Source organism: Oncorhynchus keta, chromosome 27 (genome assembly GCF_023373465.1).
Source record: "Oncorhynchus keta strain PuntledgeMale-10-30-2019 chromosome 27, Oket_V2, whole genome shotgun sequence".
NCBI classification, from domain to species: Eukaryota; Metazoa; Chordata; class Actinopteri; order Salmoniformes; family Salmonidae; genus Oncorhynchus; species Oncorhynchus keta.
This window is the reverse complement of record NC_068447.1, coordinates 26,568,339-26,593,482: the sequence shown is the minus strand read 5'-3', so window position 1 is coordinate 26,593,482 and position 25,144 is coordinate 26,568,339. Positions and strand designations below refer to the sequence as shown.

Below are 25,144 nucleotides of genomic sequence, written 5' to 3'. Positions count from 1 at the left end.
AGGGGAAATCAAGTCTGAAATTTCAAAGTGGAAATTACAAACTTCAGAAGCCTTTTTAAACGTTGAATATACTTCAAGTTTTAAATGTCCTGCATTGCAGGAAAGTTCTCGTGATCAAATGAATATCCTACATCTGTAGGAGTCCCTGTCTTGACATCGAGGCAGTTCAAGGAATCGGACTTTGAGAAGGTGGTGGAGTTTATGATAAGGGGATCCATATTGACCAGGATGTGAAGAAGAAGACCAGTAAGAAGGGATACATGCACATAGCTGACACAGGCCATGTGGACTGGCCAGACATAGCTTATTATCCCATTGCAAACTTGTACTAAACTATAACACGTCAGTTCACTTTATTATGGGTTCAGCTTAGAGCAAGTCCAGAATGGGAGATAAAGGGAAAAGCTTGTGAAACCAAAACAGTTTGGAGGACCATGACAGAGAATGACAGTAATATATAGTATAAAGACTTGAATTGAGCATGTCTTGTTTAGAAGAGAGGAAGAGAGGGGGCTCTGAGATTTCCTAAACAGAGCAGCATTTCCTCTGAGTGTTTCCTCTCGCTGTAGACTAGTAGTGTAGTAACGGACAAGGGGTTGCTAGTGTTGGAGCAAACAGAGGATCTCTTAGAGTCCCTGTTAGAGATCCCCACACACATGAACACAAAGTGAATATTAGTTTGTTAACCTAAACGTGTCAACCACTTTGTTTGTGGAATCTTCTGGTGGTTGTGAGAGTATGACAAATTGAACGGCTAAATGTTGTCTGTTTTTCAATACTATCTCTTTCTCACTTTCCCAGATTCCTCCATTATTCATCAGGGAAATAGAGCCTTTTCAGCTCCCTATTACTTCTTACTGCAATGCTTTATCCCAGTGCTGTTAAATGTCCCACAGGGCAGAATATAAGCCTGAGTGGAAGGGTTTGCTAATTCTCAATCATGCCTGTTATGTGTCAATCATGTTGGATGGTCCTTTAACATACGTGATATGTATAAGTGTGTTTGCCTGTTTGTGTTTGCATGTTTTGGTGCACAACTGCACATACAGAACATCCATACTGTGTGTGTGTGTGTGTGTGTGTGTGTGTGCGTGCGTGTGTGTGTCTTCTCTCTATGCTTGTGCCAGAGGATTGTGCTTCCACAGTAACAGGCCACAGTCCAGCTGTCATAAAGGTCAGAGAAACTTTCAACTCTGCTGACAGAAAAACAAACATCTGCTCATCCTGCACTCAGCTCCATCTCTCCGCCAGTTTCTCACGACCTGACAACTCTGACGCACTCTCCTCTGTTTGGTTGTGTGTGTTTATTTACTTTGTGGCTCCCCCCCGCCCCTGTTTTGTGGCTTTTAACCGTCCTATGGGAACTAATTTGTTCCCTTGTGTTCTTTGCTACAAGGGTCATCAGCCTGCCTATTTTGTGGTTTTCCATCCATTCCATCCAAAACAGATCAAAGTGTTTTATATGTGGACATTAACCCGTTGTATGTATGCCTCTGGATCGTCTGAGTGAGGGTGATGGAAAGAGTGCCTGCGTGTAGAACAGTACAAGTGGGTACGTGTTGCCCTGTACGCTGTCATATGTCAAGGTGACGAAGGGTGTCTGTTTTTTGGCTAGCAGTGTCTGTTGTTGTGGAGATGAAAGGCACTGCACTCTCTAATCTCACAGCTGGATATGTGTACAGTACAGTGCTCCGTTGTATGTGAGAAGAAAGAAACACCATATACCCAAAACAGCAGCTGACACTGTGTTACTGACTGATGGCCTATGTTCAGCTAGAGTTATGTTTTCAGCTTATCTCCCACTATGAATGTACACATGATTAGAAATTCACTCTCTAAATTCTAGAGACATTTTATTTGGACAACATTTCCATTCAGAAATTGAGCTTAATAATTTCTTTCATTTTGTGAAGAAATCTATGCACACTCTTGCCTGTTATCATAATGAGCACCTTCGTTGTTAGATTTAGTGACTGCCAAACTAACAATGAAGTGTTTATGATAAAACAAACAGACAAATTTAGATTTGATCATCGACATTATGGATCAATCTCCAAATATTCGTATAGAAGCATTGAGAGAAGAATACTTCACAGATTTTAATTCTTCAGTGACGTTCTTCGGGCTGGACTTGGTGCCGTTAGGATAGAGGGAAGATACTCAGAATTGAGGTCCCTCCTTCTTCAGGTTCTTGTAGTCAGTATCGATGGCCACAAACTGGGGAAGAAGACAATATGGCAGGATTTACATAATTCTCTTGTCTACTTATATTGATGCAAAATATATGATTGGCTTAACTCATGTTATTGATAGGCTACATTACTATTACATTGTTGTCAAGTCAAACAAGAATGGAATAAGATGCAGTAAACAAACACTTTTTGGAGCTAAAGTGTGTTTATTGCTGACAGTATTGGCAGTACTGTACCTTGTACTGGTAGGTAGGGTCAAGCTGATTCCAGGGCTCAGGGTTGTTCTTCTTGTTCCAGCTGTACAGTGACACAGCAGTCAAAGCAGGCCGAAGTAGGACAAACCCAAATGGGATTAGAGGGAACTGTGTTAGTCTGCCTACGATCAACTATTCATGAGCCTGTTATAGTTTCCAAAAACTCGCAGCAGCATAGCCCGTTAGTAGTGATATGGGAATTGATGCCCCAGAACGGCACAAGAGGTGGGATTACCTCTTGTGCCTTATGATGTTAAAGGGAATTGGCATCCACTACTATACGTTTTAATTGGAAAGTATTCATAAATTGATTAAACCATAATAATTTAAAAATAAAATGGACAATAAGGGAAATGGTAAAGAGTCTTACGTGACATGGGGCCCCTTTGCAAGACGGACCAAATACAACGAGGCTCCTCCCATTCCCAACAAGATGAAGAATAACTGGGGGATGAGCTATGAGAGAGTAAGAAGAAAGAGGGAGATAGCATGACCATTTCATTCACTCTGAGGCATAGAAATGTGAACATTTCTACATAACCTTTGTCAATACAGTGTTCCAATGACCAGCTAATCAAGCTGATTACACAGGGGGTGGTCCATTATAGACTTTGCTCTGTCATTCTTTAGATCACATGACATATGATGATCCCGTTGTGTGTCTGTGTGTGTGTGCATGAATATGTTCATGCCTGTGTGTGTACTTTTCAGAGGGACTCCTCATGTGGAACTTCCTCTTTCATACTATATACCAGTGTTTCATAACTCCAGTCCTCGAGTACCCAAAACAGCACAAGTTTTTGTTGAAGCCCCGGACAAACTCCCCTGATTCCACTCATCCAGGTTGAATCAGGAGAGTTTGCCCGGTTTCAAACTTTGATCACTTAGTTGTACTATTTCATTAACAAAGACCGTGTCTGTTGCTCTCTCAAAACGTTGGTATAGCTTTAATAAGACTATGTGAATGTAGTCAAATAAATGCAGACCTAGTTAGTAAGTAGTTTACTCAGACGTGACTCTTGTAGGGAACGCTGTGGCGCTGTCCAAGTGCTGATCATACTACACAGGGCTGTTAGGCTAACTGGCATCCCTTGGGTTGTCAAGTTTGTTTTGTAGCTCCCATTTCGACGAAAATCTGATGTAAATTCTTGACTATCTGCTGTTGAGGACATCTGAGCTAATGTATGAGATGGTAATAGCTTTCTAACTACTTCGGTCATATCGCCAGTCATTTTTTTAAATAACACTGTCATTAAACAGAAAAACGAATAGCCTGTTTTCTGTGCCCCTCCTCTTTTAACAAACCATTCACCAACAACTTCAACACAAGACAAAAACACATATTCAATCCCCCCCAAAAATGATGTGTCACAATTCATTAGTGAAGCCTGTTCAGGGTTGGAACTTTTGTTTAATTTCAATTACCCTGATGACACTATAGGAAACAATGTATGTTTTACTTTGATCATTTCTTGATTCCATTGAGCAACAACTGGTAGCATATTACACACCGACAACAGAAATTATGAAACTTTCATGAAATATTATAGACTACTAACTCCCTTGAGGTAATAAACCATAAAACAAAAATAAGTACTTACCCCTGGATGCCTCTTTACGTGTTCTATCGCTATTTTAAACATATTTGCTTACAGTTTCTAAACTTTTTTATTATTATATGATATTAATTTCAAGATTATTATATTAATTTTAACAACAGTAATTTGTATTGTATTTCGTTTTTGCGGACGCGTTATGCAGACACCCAAAAGCTTGTTTGAGACTATCTGAGATTAGCGGTGAATCCCAAACCAGCTCCTCGCCACTAACAACCACTGAATTTATAAATTAACGCTACGAACTCGCTCCGAGGTCCGTTGTCACGTGTTGCCGACGTAACTCGGAGGGTGACTTCCAGAGTGGCGAGGAGAGCAATAAATCCATTAACTTTGGGACACACTCGTGACTTGAATGATGCAATTCCTGTTCTACATTCAAATAATACAATTTAAAATTGTTATTTTACAAGATATATACACTCTAAAAAGAAAAGGTCACTGGAGTATCCTGTTTTTAAACATTTATTTACTAGGCAAGTCAGTGAAGAACAAATTCTTATTTATAATGACGGCCTACCCCGGGTCAATTGTGTACCACCCTATGGGCCTCCCAATCGCGGCCGGATGTGATACAATCTGGATTCCAACCAGGGACTGTAGTGGCACCTCTTGCACCAAAATGCAGTGTCTTAGACCGCTGCGCCACTCAGGAGCTCAAATTCATCAAGTTGAAACTGTGGGGTAACCCCTATAAGTTCTTCGAAGAACCCTTTAAAAGGGTTCTTCAAATATCTAAGTTTAATGGATCCTCAAAGGACCCTATGAATAACTTTTTGGGGTTCATTTTTGAGCTACCCCCCTCCCCTTTTATTATTATTAATAATACACATAACAATAAGAACAATAACACAATATTTTAGTTGTCAGTGTTTATTAGGATTTTAGTGGCAAAGCAGAATAAAAAATAAATACATATGAGGTCAACTCCCAAATCCAATGGGTATATCCTCTGGCTATGTGCTCTGGATAAAAGCATCTACTAAAATGTTAAAGGCATGAATAGACTATTTCAGTTTAAAAATATATTTCATTTGCAACGTTTTTCAAGAAACTGGAAAACATACATATCAAGCAAGTATTTTATATCCCACATGTATCATCAGATCAGCTGTTTTGATCTGATAAGTATTATAAGCGCAGAAATCGACCCTGCCGCACGAGCATGCTTTTGCGGCACAGTCGATAGCGCGCCGGACCTCGGGCTATAGAAGGTCGAGGGTTCGAGACCTGCTCCCTGCCTGTTTCATTACATTGTTGTCGGAAGGGATCGGACCTTGCATCCACGATAGTGCGTGTGCTTGGCCGGTGAGCGCGTTCATGTAAGACGTAGAGTCGTAAACTAGCGCGAGGACGCGCTCTTTGAAAGGAGGGAGTAGTGTAAGGACCCTGGGTTTATAACCGCGGAAATCGACGAGCGGCACGAGCATGCTTTTGCGGCACAGTCGATAGTGCGCCGGATCTTGGGCTCAAGACCTGCTCCCTGCTGTTTCATTACAGTATCATACTCAAGTTACAAATGCTGGTGAACAATCAAATACATATAGTATTTTTTTCTCTCACAAAAGTAGTGCACTGGGCCTTTACTAGTCCTGTATTGGTGGACCCATACAGACATTTTCACCGCTGGCAATGTTTTTTCGTTCCTGCATTGCCTACCCCCAAACTACTTCCCGCTGCTATGTTTGTGCATCGTCAACTGTTTATTCACCAGTACCCGCTAACAATTGCTAATAACCCATCCACAACCTCCCGACTATATGTGATGAAGTGAAAATCTGAGGCCTGCACCCGAACCTAAACCGCTAATAGCCTATAGTGCTGTAGAATACAGTCAGAGATGGCAGAACGATTTTTTTGGAATAGGTGTAGGATTTTTTTTGTTTTTGTCTGATTTAATAATAATAATAATAATAATAATATATGCCATTTAGCAGACGCTTTTATCCAAAGCGACTTACAGTCATGTGTGCATACATTCTACGTATGGGTGGTCCCGGGAATCGAACCCACTACCCTGGCGTTACATGAGCCATGCTCTACCAACTGAGCTATAGGTTATGTTTCTCTTTATAATTTCAGACATTTTGGTAGGCTATTTCTTAGTCAATATGTCTATCATTAGACACATGCCGCCTCTCTTCTGTCGTTACATGTTGCTTAGTCTAAGACTAAATAAACCCTTGCTCACCAGAATCATGTCATACATCGATAGAATTAATGCTTCAATCTAGTTGACACGAGTAAAGTGTTCTCTGTCATCTGCTTCTTTCACGGAGCAAGGGCTTTTAGGGGTCAGGAGAAAATGCAATAACAAACAAAATGGCCAAATGATGTCAGGTTGACTGGTTGTAAAGGAAATAGAAAGCTGTGAAAACGACCCAACATGAATATATTTCTGATAAGATTTCAGTTTGGCTTGGATGCATATTTTATGTGGTTGAAATAGGCAACTATATGCTTTTATGATTCTGATAAAGATAGGACCTCAACAGAAAGTATCTAACCGAGCATTTGCGTTCTATCAAGATGCTGAAAGAAATCATATTCTCCACTCCTGTCCCCAGGTCAAAATTTAAGCTACATTTGGTGTAATTGTACTGCAAGAAATGCTTAATTCTGCAGGAGTTAATATTGCGGCTATGTGAGAGGTTGTAGACCTACAGACAGTGTCCAGATTTCGGTTTCCATTTAACCCATCTGAACAGAATTTGCATAGCGCCTCACAATCATCACACATAACATAGCCTGCTATCATTCTCTTTTACCACTTCACCAAATCTTTCCCAAACATTACATTCCAGGTCGTCCATTCTCTTTATTTTAATCTCTACATTTCGCAGCGTTTCTCTTATTCAATTAAACTCCAATATTGTCTTTTTTTCCTCCGTGGATGGATTTTTCGTCAGAGGGTGAATGGCACACATACACAATCCACAATTGCCTTTGAACGGGGTATGGTAGTAGGTGCCAGGCGCACTGGTTTAAGTGTGTCAAGAACACACTTAAATCAGTGTATTAAAGTATTCAAAAGTCTAGTATTTGGTCCCGTATTCCTTGCGCGCAATGACAACATCAAGCTTGGGACGACAAAACTTATTGGATGCATTTGCCATTTGATTTGGCTGTGTTTCAAATGATGTTGTGCCCAATAGAAATGAATGGTAAATCATTTATTGTGTTATTTAAAATTTTAAATAGAATAGAATGGGTTTCTGAACACTTCTACATTCATGTGGATGCAACCATGATTACGGGTAACCATGAATGAATCGTGAACTCCAAATGTCAAATCCAAAATGCTGGAGTATAGAGCCAAATTAAAAGTTTTAGCTTGACTGTCCAAATAATTACTATGTCTAGGAGAGTGTAATCATGCATACTTACAGAGATGGACAGGTCTGGTCAATGTAGAGCGAATACTGCTAGTGCATGGAATGAAACAGCAGGGGAACAGTAGGCAAGAGGTCTGTGGTAAACACCAATTAAACATTTATGAAATGACAGAACTAGCATCCTTCACCTTTGATACATTTCTTGATTTTACCCACCAACCCAAGTGGGCTCCCAAGTGGCACAGTGATCTAAGGCAGGGGTTGTAGTGATGCTAGGGGCGTCACTACAGACCCTGGCTCGATTTCAGGCTGTATCACAACCGGCCGTGATTGGGAGTCCCATATGTCGGTGCACAATTGGTCCAGCGTCTTTCGGGTTAGGGTTTGGTAGGTGTAGGCCTTCATTGTAAATAATCATTTGTTCTTAACTGACTTGCCTAGTTAATAGAGGACAACTTTATTTTAAAGCTTTATTTTGATTAATATAAAAATGTGTTTATATCTTTTATTATCTAGGCCTCCACATTTCCATAATTTAGCACATAGTTCATAATTGCCAGTTATGACAATAAGAGGTCACAGAGATCCTTACTGCTTGTCTCTCTAATCTGTTCCTCTAGGTGGTACAGACAACCACCTCTTCCTGGTTGACCTTCAACCCCTGGGTGTGGACTGTGTCGGGCAACTCATAACTTCACTCCTCAATTGTTTTCTGCGCAGTAGTTGTATAGATGAACAATTGACAAATACAATTATCTGTTTGAAAAATAGTTACTCATCCTCTTCCTCTGTCCTAAAAAGGATGGAGGAATAAGCTTTTGATCTCTAATTCTGCAGACTTTGATAGGTGCACTAGGGTTCATAATTCAATGTTTTATTCCAATGTTGCACAATATGATCTTGTTAGTACAATTGTGATCATATTTCTATTAAAGGGGATATCAGAGGTTGCAACATCCATTTTTGGACTTATAAATTATTTGTATATGTACCCATTGATTTTTGAAGACTGCACAGTAGTTTATAAATGCCCCATGAGCCTAGTTCAACTGCCGTACCCCATCAGAATCCAAAACATAAGCCTGTTTTACTCCAATGTCTGTAAACAAAGTAAATGTAAACAAACACTATATAGCCTCAAAACATGGTTAAATCTATGATTTTGATACAATGGATCAAATCAAATTTATTCATATAGCCTTTCATACATCAGCTGATATCTCAAAGTGCTGTACAGAAACCCAGCCTAAAACCCCAAACAGCAAGCAATGCAGGTGTAGAATCCCAGTGGAAAGACTACACTCAAGCATATGACCCACTGAAGAGATGAGTCTTCAGTAAAGACTTAAAGGTTGAGACCGAGTTTGCGTCTCTCCCATGGGCAGGCAGACCATTCCATAAAAATGGAGCTCTATAGGAGAAAGCCCTGCCTCCAGCTGCTTGCTTAGAAATTCTAGGGACAATTCTTGTGGCCTGCGTCTTGTGACCGAAGCGTAATTGTAGGTATGTACGGCAGGACCAAATCAGAGAGATAGGTAGGAGCAAGCCCATGTATGCTTTGTAGGTTAGCAGTAAAACCTTTTAGTCAGCCCTTGTCTTGACAGGAAGCCAGTGTAGGGAGGCTAGCACTGGAGTAATATGATCAAATGTTTTGGTTCTAGTCAGGATTCTAGCAGCCGTATTTAGCACTAACGGAAGCCCAATTTTTCTGTTTTTGATTTGTTAAAAAAGTTTGAAATATCCTATAAATGTCGTTCCACTTCATGATTGTGTCCCACTTGTTGTTGATTCTTCACAAAAAAATACAGTTTTATATCTTTATGTTTGAAGCCTGAAATGTGGCAAAAGGTCGCAAAGTTCAAGGGGGCCGAATACTTTCGCAAGGCACTGTATTATCAAATAGATATTTGAAAAACACCTTTAGGATTGATTATAAACAACGTTTGCCATGTTTCTGTCGATATTATGGAGCTAATTTTGAATATTTTTCAGCGTTTTAGTGACCTTAATTTCCGGTCGATTTCTCAGCCAAACGTGAAGATCAAACGGAGCTATTTCGCCTACAAAAATAATATTTTGGGAAAAAAGGAACATTTGCTATCTAACTGGCAGTCTTGTGAGTGAAAACATCCGAAGCTCATCAAAGGTAAACTATTTAATTTGATTGCTTTTCTGATTTTCGTGACCAGGTTGCCTGCTGCTAGCTAGGCAAAATGCTATGCTAGGCTATCGATAAACTTACACAAATGCTTGTCTTGCTTTGTCTGTAAAGCATATTTTCAAAATCTGAGATAACAGGATGACAAAAGGCTAAGCTGTGTTTCAATATATTTCACTTGTGATTTAATGAATCTGAATATTTTCTAGTAATATTTATGTCCGTTGCGTTATGCTAATTAATTGTCGGATGATGATTACGCTCCCGGATCCGGATTAACACAACATTAAGTAGATGGAAAAAAGCTGTCCTTGAAACAGTCTTGATATGTTCGACAAAAGAGAGATCAGGGTCCAGCGTAACGCCTAGGTCCTTCACAGTTTTATTTGAGACGACTGTACAACCATTACGATTAATTGTCAGATTCAACAGAAGATCTCTTTGTTTCTTGGGACCTAGAACAAGCATCTCTGTTTTTTCCGAGTTTAAAAGTAGAGAGTTTGCAGCCATCCACTTCCTTGTGTCTGAAACACAGGCTTCTGGCGAGTGCAATTTTGGGGCTTCACCATGTTTCATTGAAATGAACAGCTGTGTGTCATCCGCATAGTAGTGAAAGTTAACATTATGTTTTCGAATGACATCCCCAAGAGGTAAAATATATAGTGAAAACAATAGTGGTCCTAAAATGGTCAGTCGTTCCATCCATAGCTTTGTATATGAATTTCACTGAAGTAGAAACAAGGAGGACACTGTTATTGTTTCTACTGCTGATTTCCCCTTTTTATTTTTTATTTTTTTTATTTCACCTTTATTTAACCAGGTAGGCTAGTTGAGAACAAGTTCTCATTTGCAACTGCGACCTGGCCAAGATAAAGCATAGCAGTGTGAACAGACAACACAGAGTTACACATGGAGTCAATAACACAGTAGAAAAAATGGGCAGTCTATATACAATGTGTGCAAAAGGCATGAGGAGGTAGTCGAATAATACAATTTTGCAGATTAACACTGGAGTGATAAATGATCAGATGGTCATGTACAGGTAGAGATATTGGTGTGCAAAAGAGCAGAAAAGTAAATAAATGTTTTAAAAAAACAGTATAAAAACAGTATGGGAATGAGGTAGGTGAAAATGGGTGGGCTATTTACCTATAGATTATGTACAGCTGCAGCGATCGGTTAGCTGCTCGGATAGCTGATGTTTGAAGTTGGTGAGGGAGATAAAAGTCTCCAACTTCAGCGATTTTTGCAATTCGTTCCAGTCACAGGCAGCAGAGTACTGGAACGAAAGGCGGCCAAATGAGGTGTTGGCTTTAGGGATGATCAGTGAGATACACCTGCTGGAGCGCGTGCTACGGATGGGTGTTGCCATCGTGACCAGTGAACTGAGATAAGGCGGAGCTTTACCTAGCATGGACTTGTAGATGACCTGGAGCCAGTGGGTCTGGCGACGAATATGTAGTGAGGGCCAGCCGACTAGAGCATACAAGTCGCAGTGGTGGGTGGTATAAGGTGCTTTAGTGACAAAACGGATGGCACTGTGATAGACTGCATCCAATTTGCTGAGTAGAGTGTTGGAAGCCATTTTGTAGATGACATCGCCGAAGTCGAGGATCGGTAGGATAGTCAGTTTTACTAGGGTAAGCTTGGCAGTGTGAGTGAAGGAGGCTTTGTTGCGGAATAGAAAGCCGACTCTTGATTTGATTTTCGATTGGAGATGTTTGATGTGAGTCTGGAAGGAGAGTTTGCAGTCTAGCCAGACACCTAGGTACTTATAGATGTCCACATATTCAAGGTCGGAACCATCCAGGATGGTGATGCTAGTCGGGCATGCGGGTGCAGGCAGCGATCGGTTGAAAAGCATGCAGTTGGAGGCCACGGAAGGAGTGCTGTATGGCATTGAAGCTCGTTTGGAGGTTAGATAGCACAGTGTCCAATGACGGGCCGAAAGTATATAGAATGGTGTCGTCTGCGTAGAGGTGGATCAGGGAATCGCCCGCAGCAAGAGCTACATCATTGATATATACAGAGAAAAGAGTCGGCCCGAGAATTGAACCCTGTGGCACCCCCATAGAGACTGCCAGAGGACCGGACAGCATGCCCTCCGATTTGACACACTGAACTCTGTCTGCAAAGTAATTGGTGAACCAGGCAAGGCAGTCATCCGAAAAACCGAGGCTGTTGAGTCTGCCGATAAGAATATGGTGATTGACAGAGTCGAAAGCCTTGGCGAGGTCGATGAAGACGGCTGCACAGTACTGTCTTTTATCGATGGCGGTTATGATATCGTTTAGTACCTTGAGTGTGGCTGAGGTGCACCCGTGACCGGCTCAGAAACCAGATTGCACAGCGGAGAAGGTACGGTGGGATTCGAGATGGTCAGTGACCTGTTTGTTGACTTGGCTTTCGAAGACCTTAGATAGGCAGGGCAGGATGGATATAGGTCTATAACAGTTTGGGTCCAGGGTGTCTCCCCCTTTGAAGAGGGGGATGACGGCGGCAGCTTTCCAATCCTTGGGGATCTCAGACGATATGAAAGAGAGGTTGAACAGGCTGGTAATAGGGGTTGCGACAATGGCGGCAGATAGTTTCAGAAATAGCGGGTCCAGATTGTCAAGCCCAGCTGATTTGTACGGGTCCAGGTTTTGCAGCTCTTTCAGAACATCTGCTATCTGGATTTGGGTAAAGGAGAACCTGGAGAGGCTTGGGTGAGGAGCTACAGGGGGGGCGGAGCTGTTGGCCGAGGTTGGAGTAGCCAGGCGGAAGGCATGGCCAGCCGTTGAGAAGTGCTTATTGAAGTTTTCGATAATCATGGATTTATCGGTGGAGACCGTGTTTCCTAGCCTCAGTGCAGTGGGCAGCTGGGAGGAGGTGCTCTTGTTCTCCATGGACTTCACAGTGTCCCAGAACTTTCTGGAGTTGGAGCTACAGGACGCAAACTTCTGCCTGAAGAAGCTGGCCTTAGCTTTCCTGACTGACTGCGTGTATTGGTTCCTGACTTCCCTGAGCAGTTGCATATCACGGGGGCTATTCGATGCTATTGCAGTCCGCCACAGGATGTTTTTGTGCTGGTCGAGGGCAGTCAGGTCTGGAGTGAACCAAGGGCTGTATCTGTTCTTGGTTCTGCATTTTTTGAACGGAGCATGCTTATCTAAAATGGTGAGGAAGTTACTTTTAAAGAATGACCATGCATCCTAAACTGACGGGATGAGGTCAATGTCCTCCCAGGATACCCGGGCCAGGTCGATTAGAAAGGCCTGCTCACAGAAGTGTTTTAGGGAGCGTTTGACAGTGATGAGGGGTGGTCATTTGACTGCGGCTCCGTGGCGGATACAGGCAATGAGGCAGTGATCGCTGAGATCCTGGTTGAAGACAGCGGAGGTATATTTGGAGGGCCAGTTGGTCAGGATGACGTCTATGAGGGTGCCCTTGTTTACAGAGTTAGGGTTGTACCTGGTGGGTTCCTTGATGATTTGAGTGAGATTGAGGGCATCTAGCTTAGATTGTAGGACTGCCGGGGTGTTAAGCATATCCCAGTTTAGGTCACCTAACAGAACAAACTCTGAAGCTAGATGGGGGGCGATCAATTCACAAATGGTGTCCAGGGCACAGCTGGGAGCTGAGGGTGGTCGGTAGCAGGCGGCAACAGTGAGAGACTTGTTTCTGGAGAGAGTAATTTTCAAAATTAGTAGTTCAAACTGTTTGGGTATGGACCTGGAAAGTATGACATTACTTTGCAGGCTATCTCTGCAGTAGACTGCGACTCCGCCCCCTTTGGCAGTTCTATCTTGACGGAAGATGTTATAGTTGGGTATGGAAATCCCTGAATTTTTGGTGGCCTTCCTGAGCCAGGATTCAGACACGGCAAGGACATCAGGGTTAGCAGATTGTGCTAAAGCAGTGAGTAAAACAAACTTATGGAGGAGGCTTCTGATGTTGACATGCATAAAACCAAGGCTTTTTCGATCACAGAAGTCAACAAATGAGGGTACCTGGGGACATGCAGGGCCTGGGTTTACCTCCACATCACCCGCGGAACAGAGAAGGAGTAGTATGAGGGTGCGGCTAAAGGCTATCAAAACTGTTCGCCTAGAGCGTTGGGGGCAGAGGATAAGAGGAGCAGGTTTCTGGGCATGGTAGAATATATTCAGGGCATAATGCGCAGACAGGGGTATGGTGGGGTGCGGGTACAGCGGAGGTAAGCCCAGGCACTGGGTGATGATGAGAGAGGTTGTAAGCCCAGGCACTGGGTGATGATGAGAGAGGTTGTATCTCTGGACATGCTGGTTGTAATGGGTGAGGTCACCGCATGTGTGGGAGGTGGGACAAAGGAGGTAACAGGGGTATGCAGAGTGGATCTAGGGGCTCCATTGTGAACTAAAACAATGATAACTAACCTGAACAACAGTATACAAGGCATATTGACATTTGAGAGTAATTGTAATGTAATGTAATTGCCCTAAATGGGAGATAATTGTTATAGCTTATTGTTATTTCCTCCTTCTCTCTGTGTGATATTGTTATGATATGGGGGGTAGCATGGGGCACATAGATAGACAACATACTACACTTCCACACCTCATCCCTAGGGGCAGCAGAAACCGGTTTAAGTGATGTGCTCTGCCGGGAAACATTGATAATTACTCAGGTGTGGGCCATAAGGATGATTGGCAGTCCGGGAGAAAGAGGATGCTGGAAGCCTCTCAGCCGGCCTATATTTGTTTCTTTGTGTTAGTTAACCTATTTGTTGGGCATGCCTTTTTGTAGTTTGGTTTTTGTACATATTTATTTTGCAACCATGAACATATAAGTAATCTGCTTGGACTGGCCAACCAAGAGAGCAACATAAGTGATTGCTGCTGGTGATTCTCTGATCCACCCTACGCAGATGACACCATTCTGTATACATCTGGACCTTCTTCTGACACTGTGTTAACAAACCTCCAAACAAGCTTCAATGCCATACAACAGTCCTTCCGTGGTCTCCAACTACTTTTAAATGCTCGTAAAACTAAATGCATACTCTTCAACCGATCGCTGCCCACCCAACTAGCATTGGGCGGCAGGGTAGCCTAGTGGTTAGAGTGGTGGACTAGCAACCAGAAGGTTGCGAGTTCAAATCCCCGAGCTGACAAGGTACAAATCTGTCGTTCTGCCCCTGAACAGGCAGTTAACTCACTGTTCCTAGGCCGTCATTGAAAATAAGAATTTTTTCTTAACTGACTTGCCTAGTTAAATAAAGGTAAATAAAAATCACTACTCTGGAAGGTTCTGACTTAGAATATGTGGACAACTACAAATAACTAGGTGTCTGGTTCGACTGTAAACTCTCCTTCCAGACTCACATTAAGCATCTTCAATCCAAAATTAAATTTAGAATCAGCTTCCTATTTCACAACAAAGCATCCTTCACTCATGCTGCCAAACATACCCTCGTAAAGCTGACTATCCTACCGATCCTTGACATTGGCGATGTCATTTAGGGGCGGCAGGTAGCCTAGTGGTTGGAGCGTTGGACTAGTAACTGAAAGGCTATTTACAGATATGGCTGTGTTCAGCTGCAGCGATCGGTAAGCTGCTCAGATAGCTGATGCTTAAAGTTAGCGAGGGAGATATAAGTCTCTAACGTCAGCGATTTTTGAAATCCGTTCCAGTCACTGGCAGCAGAGAACTGTAAGGAAAGTCGGTCAAAGGAGCGCGTGCTACGGGTGGGTGTTGCTATGGTGACCAGTGAGCTGAGATAAGGCGGAGCTTTACCTAGCAAAGACTTATAGATGACCTGGAGCCAGTGGGTCTGGCGACGAATATGTAGCGAGGGCCAGCCGAAGAGAGAATACAGATCGCAGTGGTGGGTGGTATATGGACCTTTGGTGACAAAACGGATGGCACTGTGATAGACTGCATCCAGTTTACTGAGTAGAGTGTTGGAGGCCTATTCTAGATTTAATTTTGGATTGGAGATGCTTAACTTGTGTCTGGAAGGATAGTTTACTGTCTAGCCAGACACCTAGGTATTTTTAGTTGTCCACATATTCTAAGTCATATGTTTTTGGGAGCGTTTGACAGTAATGAGGGGTGGTCGTTTGATCCCGGACCCATAGCAGATGCAGGCAATGAGGCAGTGATCGCTGAGATCTTGATTGAAAACAGCAGAGGTGTATTTGGAGGGCAAGTTGGTCAGGGTAATATCTATGAGGGTGACCATGTTTACGGATTTAGTGTTGTACCTGGTGGTTTCCTTGATAATTTGTGTGAGATTAAGGGCATCTAGCATAGATTGTATGACGGCCGGGGCGTTAAGCATATCCCAGTTTAGGTCACCCAACAGAACAAACTCTGAAGATATATGGGGGGCAATCAATTCATATATGTTGTCAAGGGTGTAGCTGGGAGCTGATTGGGGTCTATAACAGGTGGCAACAGTGAGACTTATTTCTGGAGGTTCAAATTTTTAAAATTAGAAGCTCAAACTGTTTGGGCATCGACCTGGAAAGTATGACAGAACTCTCTGCAGTAGATTTCAACTCATCCCCCTTTGGCAGTTCTAACTTGACAGAAAATGTTATGTTTTTGCTGTTGTTGCAGCTGTTTTTATTAACGCTATTTGAAGGGGTTGGTCAGTGACACATGTTTAATATTACATAAACATAACATGTCAAATGTACCATGACTTAATGTGTTGTTTTTCCTCTTTAATGTTCAAGGTACTGGATTGTTCTTACATCTACTACTAAAGTTAAAAAGCATTAGATTGGTGTAAAATGGGCAAAAACCGTTTCCTTCCACCATATTTTTTTGCACCAGTCTAGGAGCTTATCCTTTAAATCAAATTCACATTAGGATTGTTTTATAATTTAATCATTACCAAACCTATTTCCTATGCAAAATATACATGTTTTTATCAAACTGAAACTAAATAAAACTAGTAAATCAAGTCTGAAAACAAGCTGAAACTAAACTGAATTTCAAATAAAAATCTAGAATAGAAATAAAAACAAATAATACATTACAAAACTATAATAACCTTGTTATGCACATATCAAATCTGGTTACGTCACCTTATTTATTAGCTAGGTCTAGATCTAAGGAGTGCAGCACAGTCAGTAGGTTAGTTATTGGTTTTGTAACTGTGATTTTGTGTAGATGGAGGATGTGGCCTTCAGAGTTCCTAAACACAGAAGCATTTCCTCTGGCATTTCCTCTCGCTGTAGACTAGTACTGTAGAAATGGACAAGGGGTTGCTAGAATTAGAGCAAACAGAGGATCTCTTAGAGCCCCTGTTAGATAACACCACACACATGAACACAAAATAAACATAAATATGATTTTGTTGACCAAAAAGTGCCAACCATCTTATTTATGGAATCTTGTGGTGGTTGTGAGAATGACATAACTTGAAGTTCTCAATGTGTCTTGTCTCGTGACAGATTCTTCTGTTGTTCATCAGGGAAGATAATGTTTTTCAGCTCTATTACTTTTTACTGCAATACTGTATGTAATACCCTGTTAAAATCATGTATTAGAAACACTACGTTGTCGTACAGCCTTTGCTGTTGAGCCGATGTTGATTTGCATTGCATCAAACAAACGTGTTACTTTCATGTGAAAACTTCAAAAAGATGACCTGTCAATAATTTAATAATCACGTTTGGTTGAGTTCTTTAGTGTGCTGTCCCCCTAATTATTTTCATATATTGTGATTGATTGCATCTATGTGGACTAGAGTATATAGCTCGCCATCATCGCTTCAACAAGTGTTAGCCTAGATTTTGTCGGATCGGGCGCTCAAGAGGATGGCCTTGTTCCGAAACAACCTGAGGACTTTCAATACTCGTTTCAATGTAACACATTGGGATTCGCTCTTGGAATCACTACTCAGAGAAGACCAATCACACAGCGTCTGTCGGAGAAAGACAGGTCGAGTGGTGAAAGAGGTGAGCACATAACTCTTTATAGCGTCACTCGCATCACTCGCCCGTCCTTTGGTCATTTTCACTTCTCTTCCTTGCGAAGAACACTACTCCTTTGAAGCTGTCCTCAGCCCTACATGAGCCTGGTCTTCAGCCCCACATGAGTCCTGTCTTCAGCCCAACATGAGTCCTGTCTTCAGCCCGACATGAGTCCTGTCTTCAGCCTGACATGAGTCCTGTCTTCAGCCCAACATGAGTCCTGTCTTCAGCCTGACATGAGTCCTGTCCTCAGCCCAACATGAGTCCTGTCTTCAGCCTGACATGAGTCCTGTCCTCAGCCTGACATGAGTCCTGTCCTCAGCCTGACATGAGTCCTGTCTTCAGCCTGACATGAGTCCTGTCCTCAGCCCAACATGAGCCTGGTCTTCAGCCTGACATGAGTCCTGTCTTCAGCCCGACATGAGTCCTGTCTTCAGCCCGACATGAGTCCTGTCCTCAGCCCTACATGAGCCTGGTCTTCAGCCTGACATGAGTCCTGTCTTCAGCCCAACATGAGTCCTGTCTTCAGCCCGACATGAGTCCTGTCTTCAGCCCGACATGAGTCCTGTCTTCAGCCCAACATGAGTCCTGTCTTCAGCCCGACATGAGTCCTGTCTTCAGCCCGACATGAGTCCTGTCTTCAGCCCAACATGAGTCCTGTCTTCAGCCCGACATGAGTCCTGTCTTCAGCCCAACATGAGTCCTGTCTTCAGCCCTACATGAGCCCTGTCTTCAGCCCAACATGAGTCCTGTCTTCAGCCCAACATGAGTCCTGTCGTCAGCCTGACATGAGTCCTGTCTTCAGCCTGACATGAGTCCTGTCTTCAGCCCGACATGAGCCTTGCCTTCAGCCTGACATGAGCCTTGTCTTCCTGCTTAACTGTTCTCAGGCTAAACACTATCACTGGCGAACGTACGACCTCCACTCTTTTCCTTTGTGCTGACCAACTGATTGAAAGTGTTTGCTTCGTGTAGTATTAACTATTTTTGCTTAGAGCCATAGGTAGTCATAGGTAGACAATTTCCATTCAGAAATTGACCATACTTTTTATTTAGACTTAACAAAAATATAAACACAACATGTCAAAATTTGGTTTCATGTTTCATGAGCTGAAATAAAAAATCCTAGACATTTTCCTTACATAAAAAAAGCTTATTTCTCTCAACTTTTGTGCACAAATTTGTTAATATCCCTGTTAGTGAGCATTTCTCCTTTGCCAAGATAATCCATCCACAAGACAGGTGTGGCATATCAAGAAGCTGATTAAACAGCATAATCATTACATAGGTGCACCTTGCACTGGGGACAACAAAAGGCCATTCTAAATTGTGCAGTTTTGTCACACAACACAATTCCACAATTCAAGTTTTGAGGGAGCGTGCAGTCGGCATGCTGATTGCAGCAATGTCCACCAGAGCTGCTATCAGTTCATTGAATGTTAATTTCTCTAGCATACGTCGTTTTAGAGAATTTGGCAGTATGTCCAACAGGCCTCACTACCGCAGGCCACGTGTTACCTCGCCAGTCCAGGTCCTCCACATCCGGCTTCTTCACCTGCGGCATCGTCTGAGACCAGCCACCCAGACAGCTGATGAAACTGTGGGTTTGAACAAACAAATAATTTCTGCACAAACTGTCACCCATTGAACATGTTTGGGGTGATCTGGATCGACGTGTACGACAGCGTGTTCCAGTTCCTGCCAACATCCAGCAACTTCGCACAGCAATTGAAGAGGAGTGGGACAACATTCCACAGCCCACAATCAACAGCCTGATTAACTCTATGTGAAGGAGATGTGTGGCGCTGCATGAGGAAAATGGTGGTCACAACAGATATTGACTGGTTTTCTGATCCACGCCCCTACCTTTTTAAAAAATATATCTGTGACCAACAAATGCACATCTGTATTTCCAGTCATGTGAAATCCATAGATTAGGGCCTGTTAGGTTCTGAATATTATGCAGAAACACAGGAGGTTCCTCTTACTGGTATGGTCATGGCCCTGCCTAAGTCTATGACCCTCATGGGCGTGGAAATGTGTGTGTGTGTGTGTGAGAGATAGGACTATAATCAGATGGTCTTCGGGGTGGGCTTCTGTGGCCCCCCTCCCAGCAGTGTCTTCTCTCTTCAACTGTTGACATTATCTTGAGTAGAGTTCCACATCCCTCATGGTCCTAGTTCCTCAGCAACTGGTCTGCCTTATCAAGGACTGAAACTAGACTCTTGGCTTTTGTCTCCCTCCTTAGGAACATTCATATTCTACAATAATACATTTGAACAAATTATAACATTTCTGCACATTCCCTTTTCTCATTCAGTCACTTTCCACACACCAAGTTCCACTTTACCCTTCCTTGACCCCCAACATACACATTTCTTATAGATGAAAACAGGGTTGGGGAGTAACGGATTACATGTAATCCGTTACATGTAGGGGATTACAAAAACCCGGTAACTGTAATCCGTTACATGTAGGGGGTTACAAAAACCCGGTAACTGTAATCCGTTACATGTGGGGGATTACAAAAACCCGGTAACTGCAATCCGTTACATGTAGGGGATTACAAAAACCCGGTAACTGTAATCCATTACATGTAGGGGATTACAAAAACCCGGTAACTGTAACCCGTTACATGTAGGGGATTACAAAAACGCGGTAACTGTAATCCGTTACATGTAGGGGATTACAAAAACCCGGTAACTGTAATCCGTTACGTTACCAGCAAAAATATTGTGGTCAGATTACAGATACTTTTGAAAAACTAGATGATTACTTTGAGGATTACTTTTAAATTCAGAAAGGATGTTGAGAAAAAAAAACTTTGACACTTCTCTGTTTTCTCAATGACATTTAACTCAGCATTGAAAAAAGGCACAAGTTTAAGTTTGTTCCACCTGAGCAAGTCTGACCACAAGTCAGAGATCACTATGATGACACACTAAATGTGTTTGATGGATCGTGGGAAAAGAGCAGGAATAGGCTTTCGTAGGCTACAGTCCAAGTTATGTCTTCCAATGGTACGACTGCTGTCGGCATCCAAAGATTATCCAACTTGAATAAACGCTTGGAGGTTAGGATGACAGCAGTGGTGTAGACTACGGCGATGTGGATATCACTTATTATTGATATCTACACAGCGCATTGATGTGAATCACACTTCTGCTCTCTCATTTAGCTATTTGCTCCTTACGGATTTTGGTTGTAGTGGATGGCAGTTCAGAAATCTAAATGTGTATTTGAACCCAATAATGGTTGAATTCAAGAAGTTTAAGCTGCCTATCAATCATTGTGAAAATGCACTCTTGCAACAGTTGCAGAGTGCTGATCCCAGCCTATGGAATAAAAGTGGGGCTTTTATTGCTCAATCTAATTCATGCTGATTAAAAATAAATACATCCATAGGCCTAATGAACAAATGCTCAAGCAAATAGACTTAAAGGGGCAATCTGTAGTTGCTATATCCATTGCTACATCCATCCATATATGCCCATTGATTCTTGAAGAAAATAACTTATGAATGCCTCATGAGCTTAGTTGAACTGTCACACTCCATGAGAACCCAAAATATGACCTTGTTTTTCTCCAGTGTTTGTAAACATTGCAAATGTAAACAAACACTATATAGCCACATAACATAGTTACAACAATAATTTTGTTATCATGGATGGTCAGTCCTTGCATCCATAGCTCTGTCTATTAATCTGAGAGTGGTTACATTTATCCAGGCCCATCCCTCAGCTTTTTACCAAAACAGAGGCGGGGCACCGTTTTGTTATGGTTTCATCTGTGGATTTGCCCTTTAAACAGCTGCATATTATCAAGTTTTCAAAGTGTCACCAACAAAAAAAGTTAAACAACAGGCCTATAGCAAATACAGCATATGACATTCATTTTTCACATGTAAATAGCACTTTTTAGTGGTGCTCAAAGCATGCCATTCCATGAGAGCAGCATTTATTAATGAGTCCAATCAGTCCTCCATGACAACAAAATCATAAACAACAGTGTAGGGCTGGCTAATAAGTCCTTAGTTTTGGGGTTACACTCAGGTAAAACTATTTAGCTAATCTATTCTTCCATATTTCCAAGTCCTATTCTTGAAGATCAAGGGGTATAACATTTATTGGAATGTCTGGAATTCTGATAGACTTTGATTTTTAACATTTAACATTTACATTTAAGTCATTTAGCAGACGCTCTTATCCAGAGCGACTTACAAATTGGTGCATTCACCTTATGACATCCAGTGGAACAGCCACTTTACAATATTTTTAATTTTAAATGTAAAGATATCATTTAATTGTATTATTATATGTAGTAGAAAGCGATGGGTTAGAAGAATCCTACGTAACCAACCCATAAAGTAAAATTTAACATCCATATATGGCCAGCTATGTAAACTTCAACATGGATTTATCCTGCAATAAGATGTTGTTCAATTGGTAACATACATTTTGTCTTCTTCTAATGCCTCTTAAGGGGAAAGTAATCTAATAGTAATCCAAAAGTTATGTTACTGATTACAATTTTGGACAAGTAATTAGTAACTGTAACGGATTACATTTAGAAAGTAACCTTCCCAACCCATCATGTAAAGTAATCACTAAGTTCTGGTATGGTAACATGAATAAGTACATTTCAAGCTAGAATCCAAAAGGCCAGGTTAGTTTGTTTCAATTGACTGATTTCCTTATATGATCTGTAACTCAGTAACATTTTTGAAATTGTTGCATGTTGCATTTGTATATTTTTGTTCACTGTAATTTGGTGAACAAATCTATGCACACTCTTGCCTCTTTTCACAATGCGCACATTCATTGCTAAATTTAGTGGCTGTCAAACTAACAATGAAGATAAAACAAACAGACAAATTTAGATTTGATCATCAACATTATGGATCAATCTCCAAATATTCTTATAGAAGCATTGAGAGAAGAATACTTCACAGATTTTAATTCTTCAGTGACGTTCTTCGGGCTGGACTTGGTGCCATTAGGATAGAGGGAAGATACTCAGAATTGAGGTCCCTCCTTCTTCAGGTTCTTGTAGTCAGTATCGATGGCCACAAACTGGGGAAGAAGACAATATGGCAGGATTTACATAATTCTCTTGTCTACTTATATTGATGCAAAATATATGATTGGCTTAACTCATGCTATTGAAAGGCTACATTACTATTACATTGTTGTCAAGTCAAACAAGAATGGAATAAGATGCAGTAAACAAACACTTTTTGTGCTAAAGTGTGTTTATTGCTGACAGTATTGGCAGTACTGTACCTTGTACTGGTAGGTAGGGTCAAGCTGATTCCAGGGCTCAGGGTTGTTCTTCTTGTTCCAGCTGTACAGTGACACAGCAGTCAAAGCAGGCCGAAGTAGGACAAACCCAAATGGGATTAGAGGGAACTGTGTTAGTCTGCCTACGATCAACTATTCATGGGCCTGGTATAGTTTCCAAAAACTCGCAGCAGCATAGCCCGTTAGTAGTGATATGGGAATTGATGCCCCAGAACGGCACAAGAGGTGGGATTACCTCTTGTGCCTTATGATGTTAAAGGGAATTGGCATCCACTACTATATGTTTTAATTGGAAAGTATTCATAAATTGATTAAACCATAATAATTTAAAAATAAAATGGACAATAAGGGAAATGGTAAAGAGTCTTACGTGACATGGGGCCCCTTTGCAAGACGGACCAAATACAACGAGGCTCCTCCCATTCCCAACAAGATGAAGAATAACTGGGGGATGAGCTATGAGAGAGTAAGAAGAAAGAGGGAGATAGCATGACCATTTCATTCACTTTGAGGCATAGAAATCTGAGCATTTCTACATAGCCTTTGTCAATAAATGGTTAGGGTTGTGAGTGACGTCAGCAGAAAGGTTGAGGATAGATGTTCAGCAGATGTTCACCATGTGAAATGAACTATTTACAGTGAAAACAAGGCCTTTCGTCCATAGAAAAACATTACCTACGGCCCTAACATAACCATGATGCACACATGGACTCCACTAAGCTAGCTAACCATCCTTCCACGAAACCCATAATGACTTAAAAGTCAATCAACCCAAAAACATTTTTTAGCTCCATTGGATACAATGGTCTTGCAGTTCAAAAAACTAGTAAGAGCCTTGTTAGAATGAATTCTGAACAGGATATTGGTCACATTTTTACATTCTTGAAACTGTCCTGTCTGTGTCTGTCTGTGTCTGTCTGTGACTGTATATGTCTCTGTCTGTCTCTGAGTGGAATGTCTGCCTGATACTGTTTCAGAAAAACATTTTTAACGTGTCAAAATGCAGAAGTGTAGCCTATTTAGAGTTTAAACTTTTATTTCATTTTAATTTGCCTAATGACACTCATCATATGGGTTTAATTCAGAGGGGTTGGGTTAAATGCGGAAGACACATTTCAGTTGAGGCATTCAGTTGTTCAACTGACAAGGTATCCCCCTTTCCCTTTCCCTAACTGATGTTTGGAACTGCCATCTCAAGTCATTTTGATTACTCACTTGATTCCATTGAGCAACAACTGGTAGCATATTACACACTGACAACAGAAATTATGAAACTTTCATGAAATATTATAGACTACTAACTCCCTTGAGGTAATAAACCATAAAACAAAAATAAGTACTTACCCCTGGATGCCTCTTTACGTGTTCCATTGCTGTTCTAATCATCTTTTCTTACAGTTGCTCTACTTTTTGTCAAAATAATAATTTAAAGATGAATAAATTAATTTCAGCAACAGTAATTTGAATTCTATGTCAAAAAAGCTTGTTTGAGACTATCCAAGATTAGACCTGTTGCGTTCTCTGTCCGGGCGGCTGCTCGCAGGATGGAGGAGAGGAGGAAGGTGAAGATGCTATCTGTTCCTCACAATTACATCTGGCCTCTTGGGACTTTTGTGCACGTACTAGCCCATCAACCGGGATTTAGAGCAAAAACATCCAATTGAACAATTTTCTGTGTGCATAGAATAATTGTTGTTGCCAACAAAATATAAATGTTTAAAAAACTTTAAGTTACTTGCAAAAACATTTTTTACAAAGTTGTTACGACTTCTCTCGACTTCTCTCATTCTCAGAAACCCACTTGGCTGATTTCCTTTGGACCCCATCCCCTTGGGACAAGACTGGAGGAAATGGAAAGAAAAGAGATACAAATATTTGTCCTCGTAAAGCTTATTACACTAACTACTGTAGTTCCCCTAACATTTGTTATTCTGCTTATGGAACTTTCACCGGGCACAGACATCACATAGCATCCACATCTGTCATTACGTTGAGTATAGTATAGAGTTTATAGATGAGGCATAAAATATTCAGAGAAGACAAAGGGATTTAAAATTAATTTATACATACAGTTTGTTCAGGTTTGTACTGGTTTGGGTGAAAAGTTTTAAGGAGTCAGAGAAAGGTCTGGGCAGCATAAACAAAGTCAATTACCACCAACCGTTTTTTTGTTTATTATAGTCTAAAGGTGGTTTATTAAATTCTTCCCATGTTTTTAATGACTTTGTCAAGCAACTTGTTCTTAAAGGACCAGTGCAGTCAAAAACATGATTTCTCCTTCTTAATACACATTTCCACACTATGAGGGTGGCAAAAATACTGTGAAATTGTGAAAATAAT

General features: G+C 41.4%; 1 protein-coding gene across 3 annotated transcripts; it reads right to left on the bottom strand.

Annotated features, from left to right (window-relative positions):
• Positions 1-1,840: 1,840 nt before the first annotated feature.
• On the bottom strand, positions 1,841-24,561 carry ndufa4l2a (NDUFA4 mitochondrial complex associated like 2a). 3 transcript variants are annotated; one of them, XM_052482050.1, is made up of 4 exons: positions 24,149-24,534; positions 2,817-2,902; positions 2,429-2,489; positions 1,841-2,217 (listed from the first exon to the last, which is right to left on the bottom strand). In XM_052482050.1, the coding sequence occupies exons 1-4, from the start codon at positions 24,188-24,190 to the stop codon at positions 2,161-2,163; spliced, it is 246 nt and encodes an 81-aa protein (XP_052338010.1). In that variant the 5' UTR covers positions 24,191-24,534; the 3' UTR covers positions 1,841-2,160. The 3 variants fall into 3 exon arrangements, with proteins under 3 accessions (XP_052338010.1, XP_052338009.1, XP_035593849.1); XM_052482049.1 differs by lacking the exon at positions 24,149-24,534 and adding an exon at positions 4,048-4,316; XM_035737956.2 differs by lacking the exons at positions 1,841-2,217; positions 2,429-2,489; positions 2,817-2,902 and adding exons at positions 21,416-22,576; positions 22,787-22,847; positions 23,175-23,260 and having other exon boundaries at positions 24,149-24,561.
• Between the last annotated feature and the right edge of the window lie 583 nt (positions 24,562-25,144).

Coding starts and splice junctions, on each gene's coding strand:
- ndufa4l2a (XM_035737956.2), bottom strand. CDS start 24,190: ATGATTAGAACAGCAATGGAACACGTAAAGAGGCATCCAGGG. Junction 22,848..23,174: donor GCAAAGGGGCCCCATGTCAC/GTAAGACTCTTT, acceptor GTCACTGTACAG/CTGGAACAAGAAGAACAACC. Junction 22,577..22,786: donor ACCCTACCTACCAGTACAAG/GTACAGTACTGC, acceptor CTTCTTCCCCAG/TTTGTGGCCATCGATACTGA.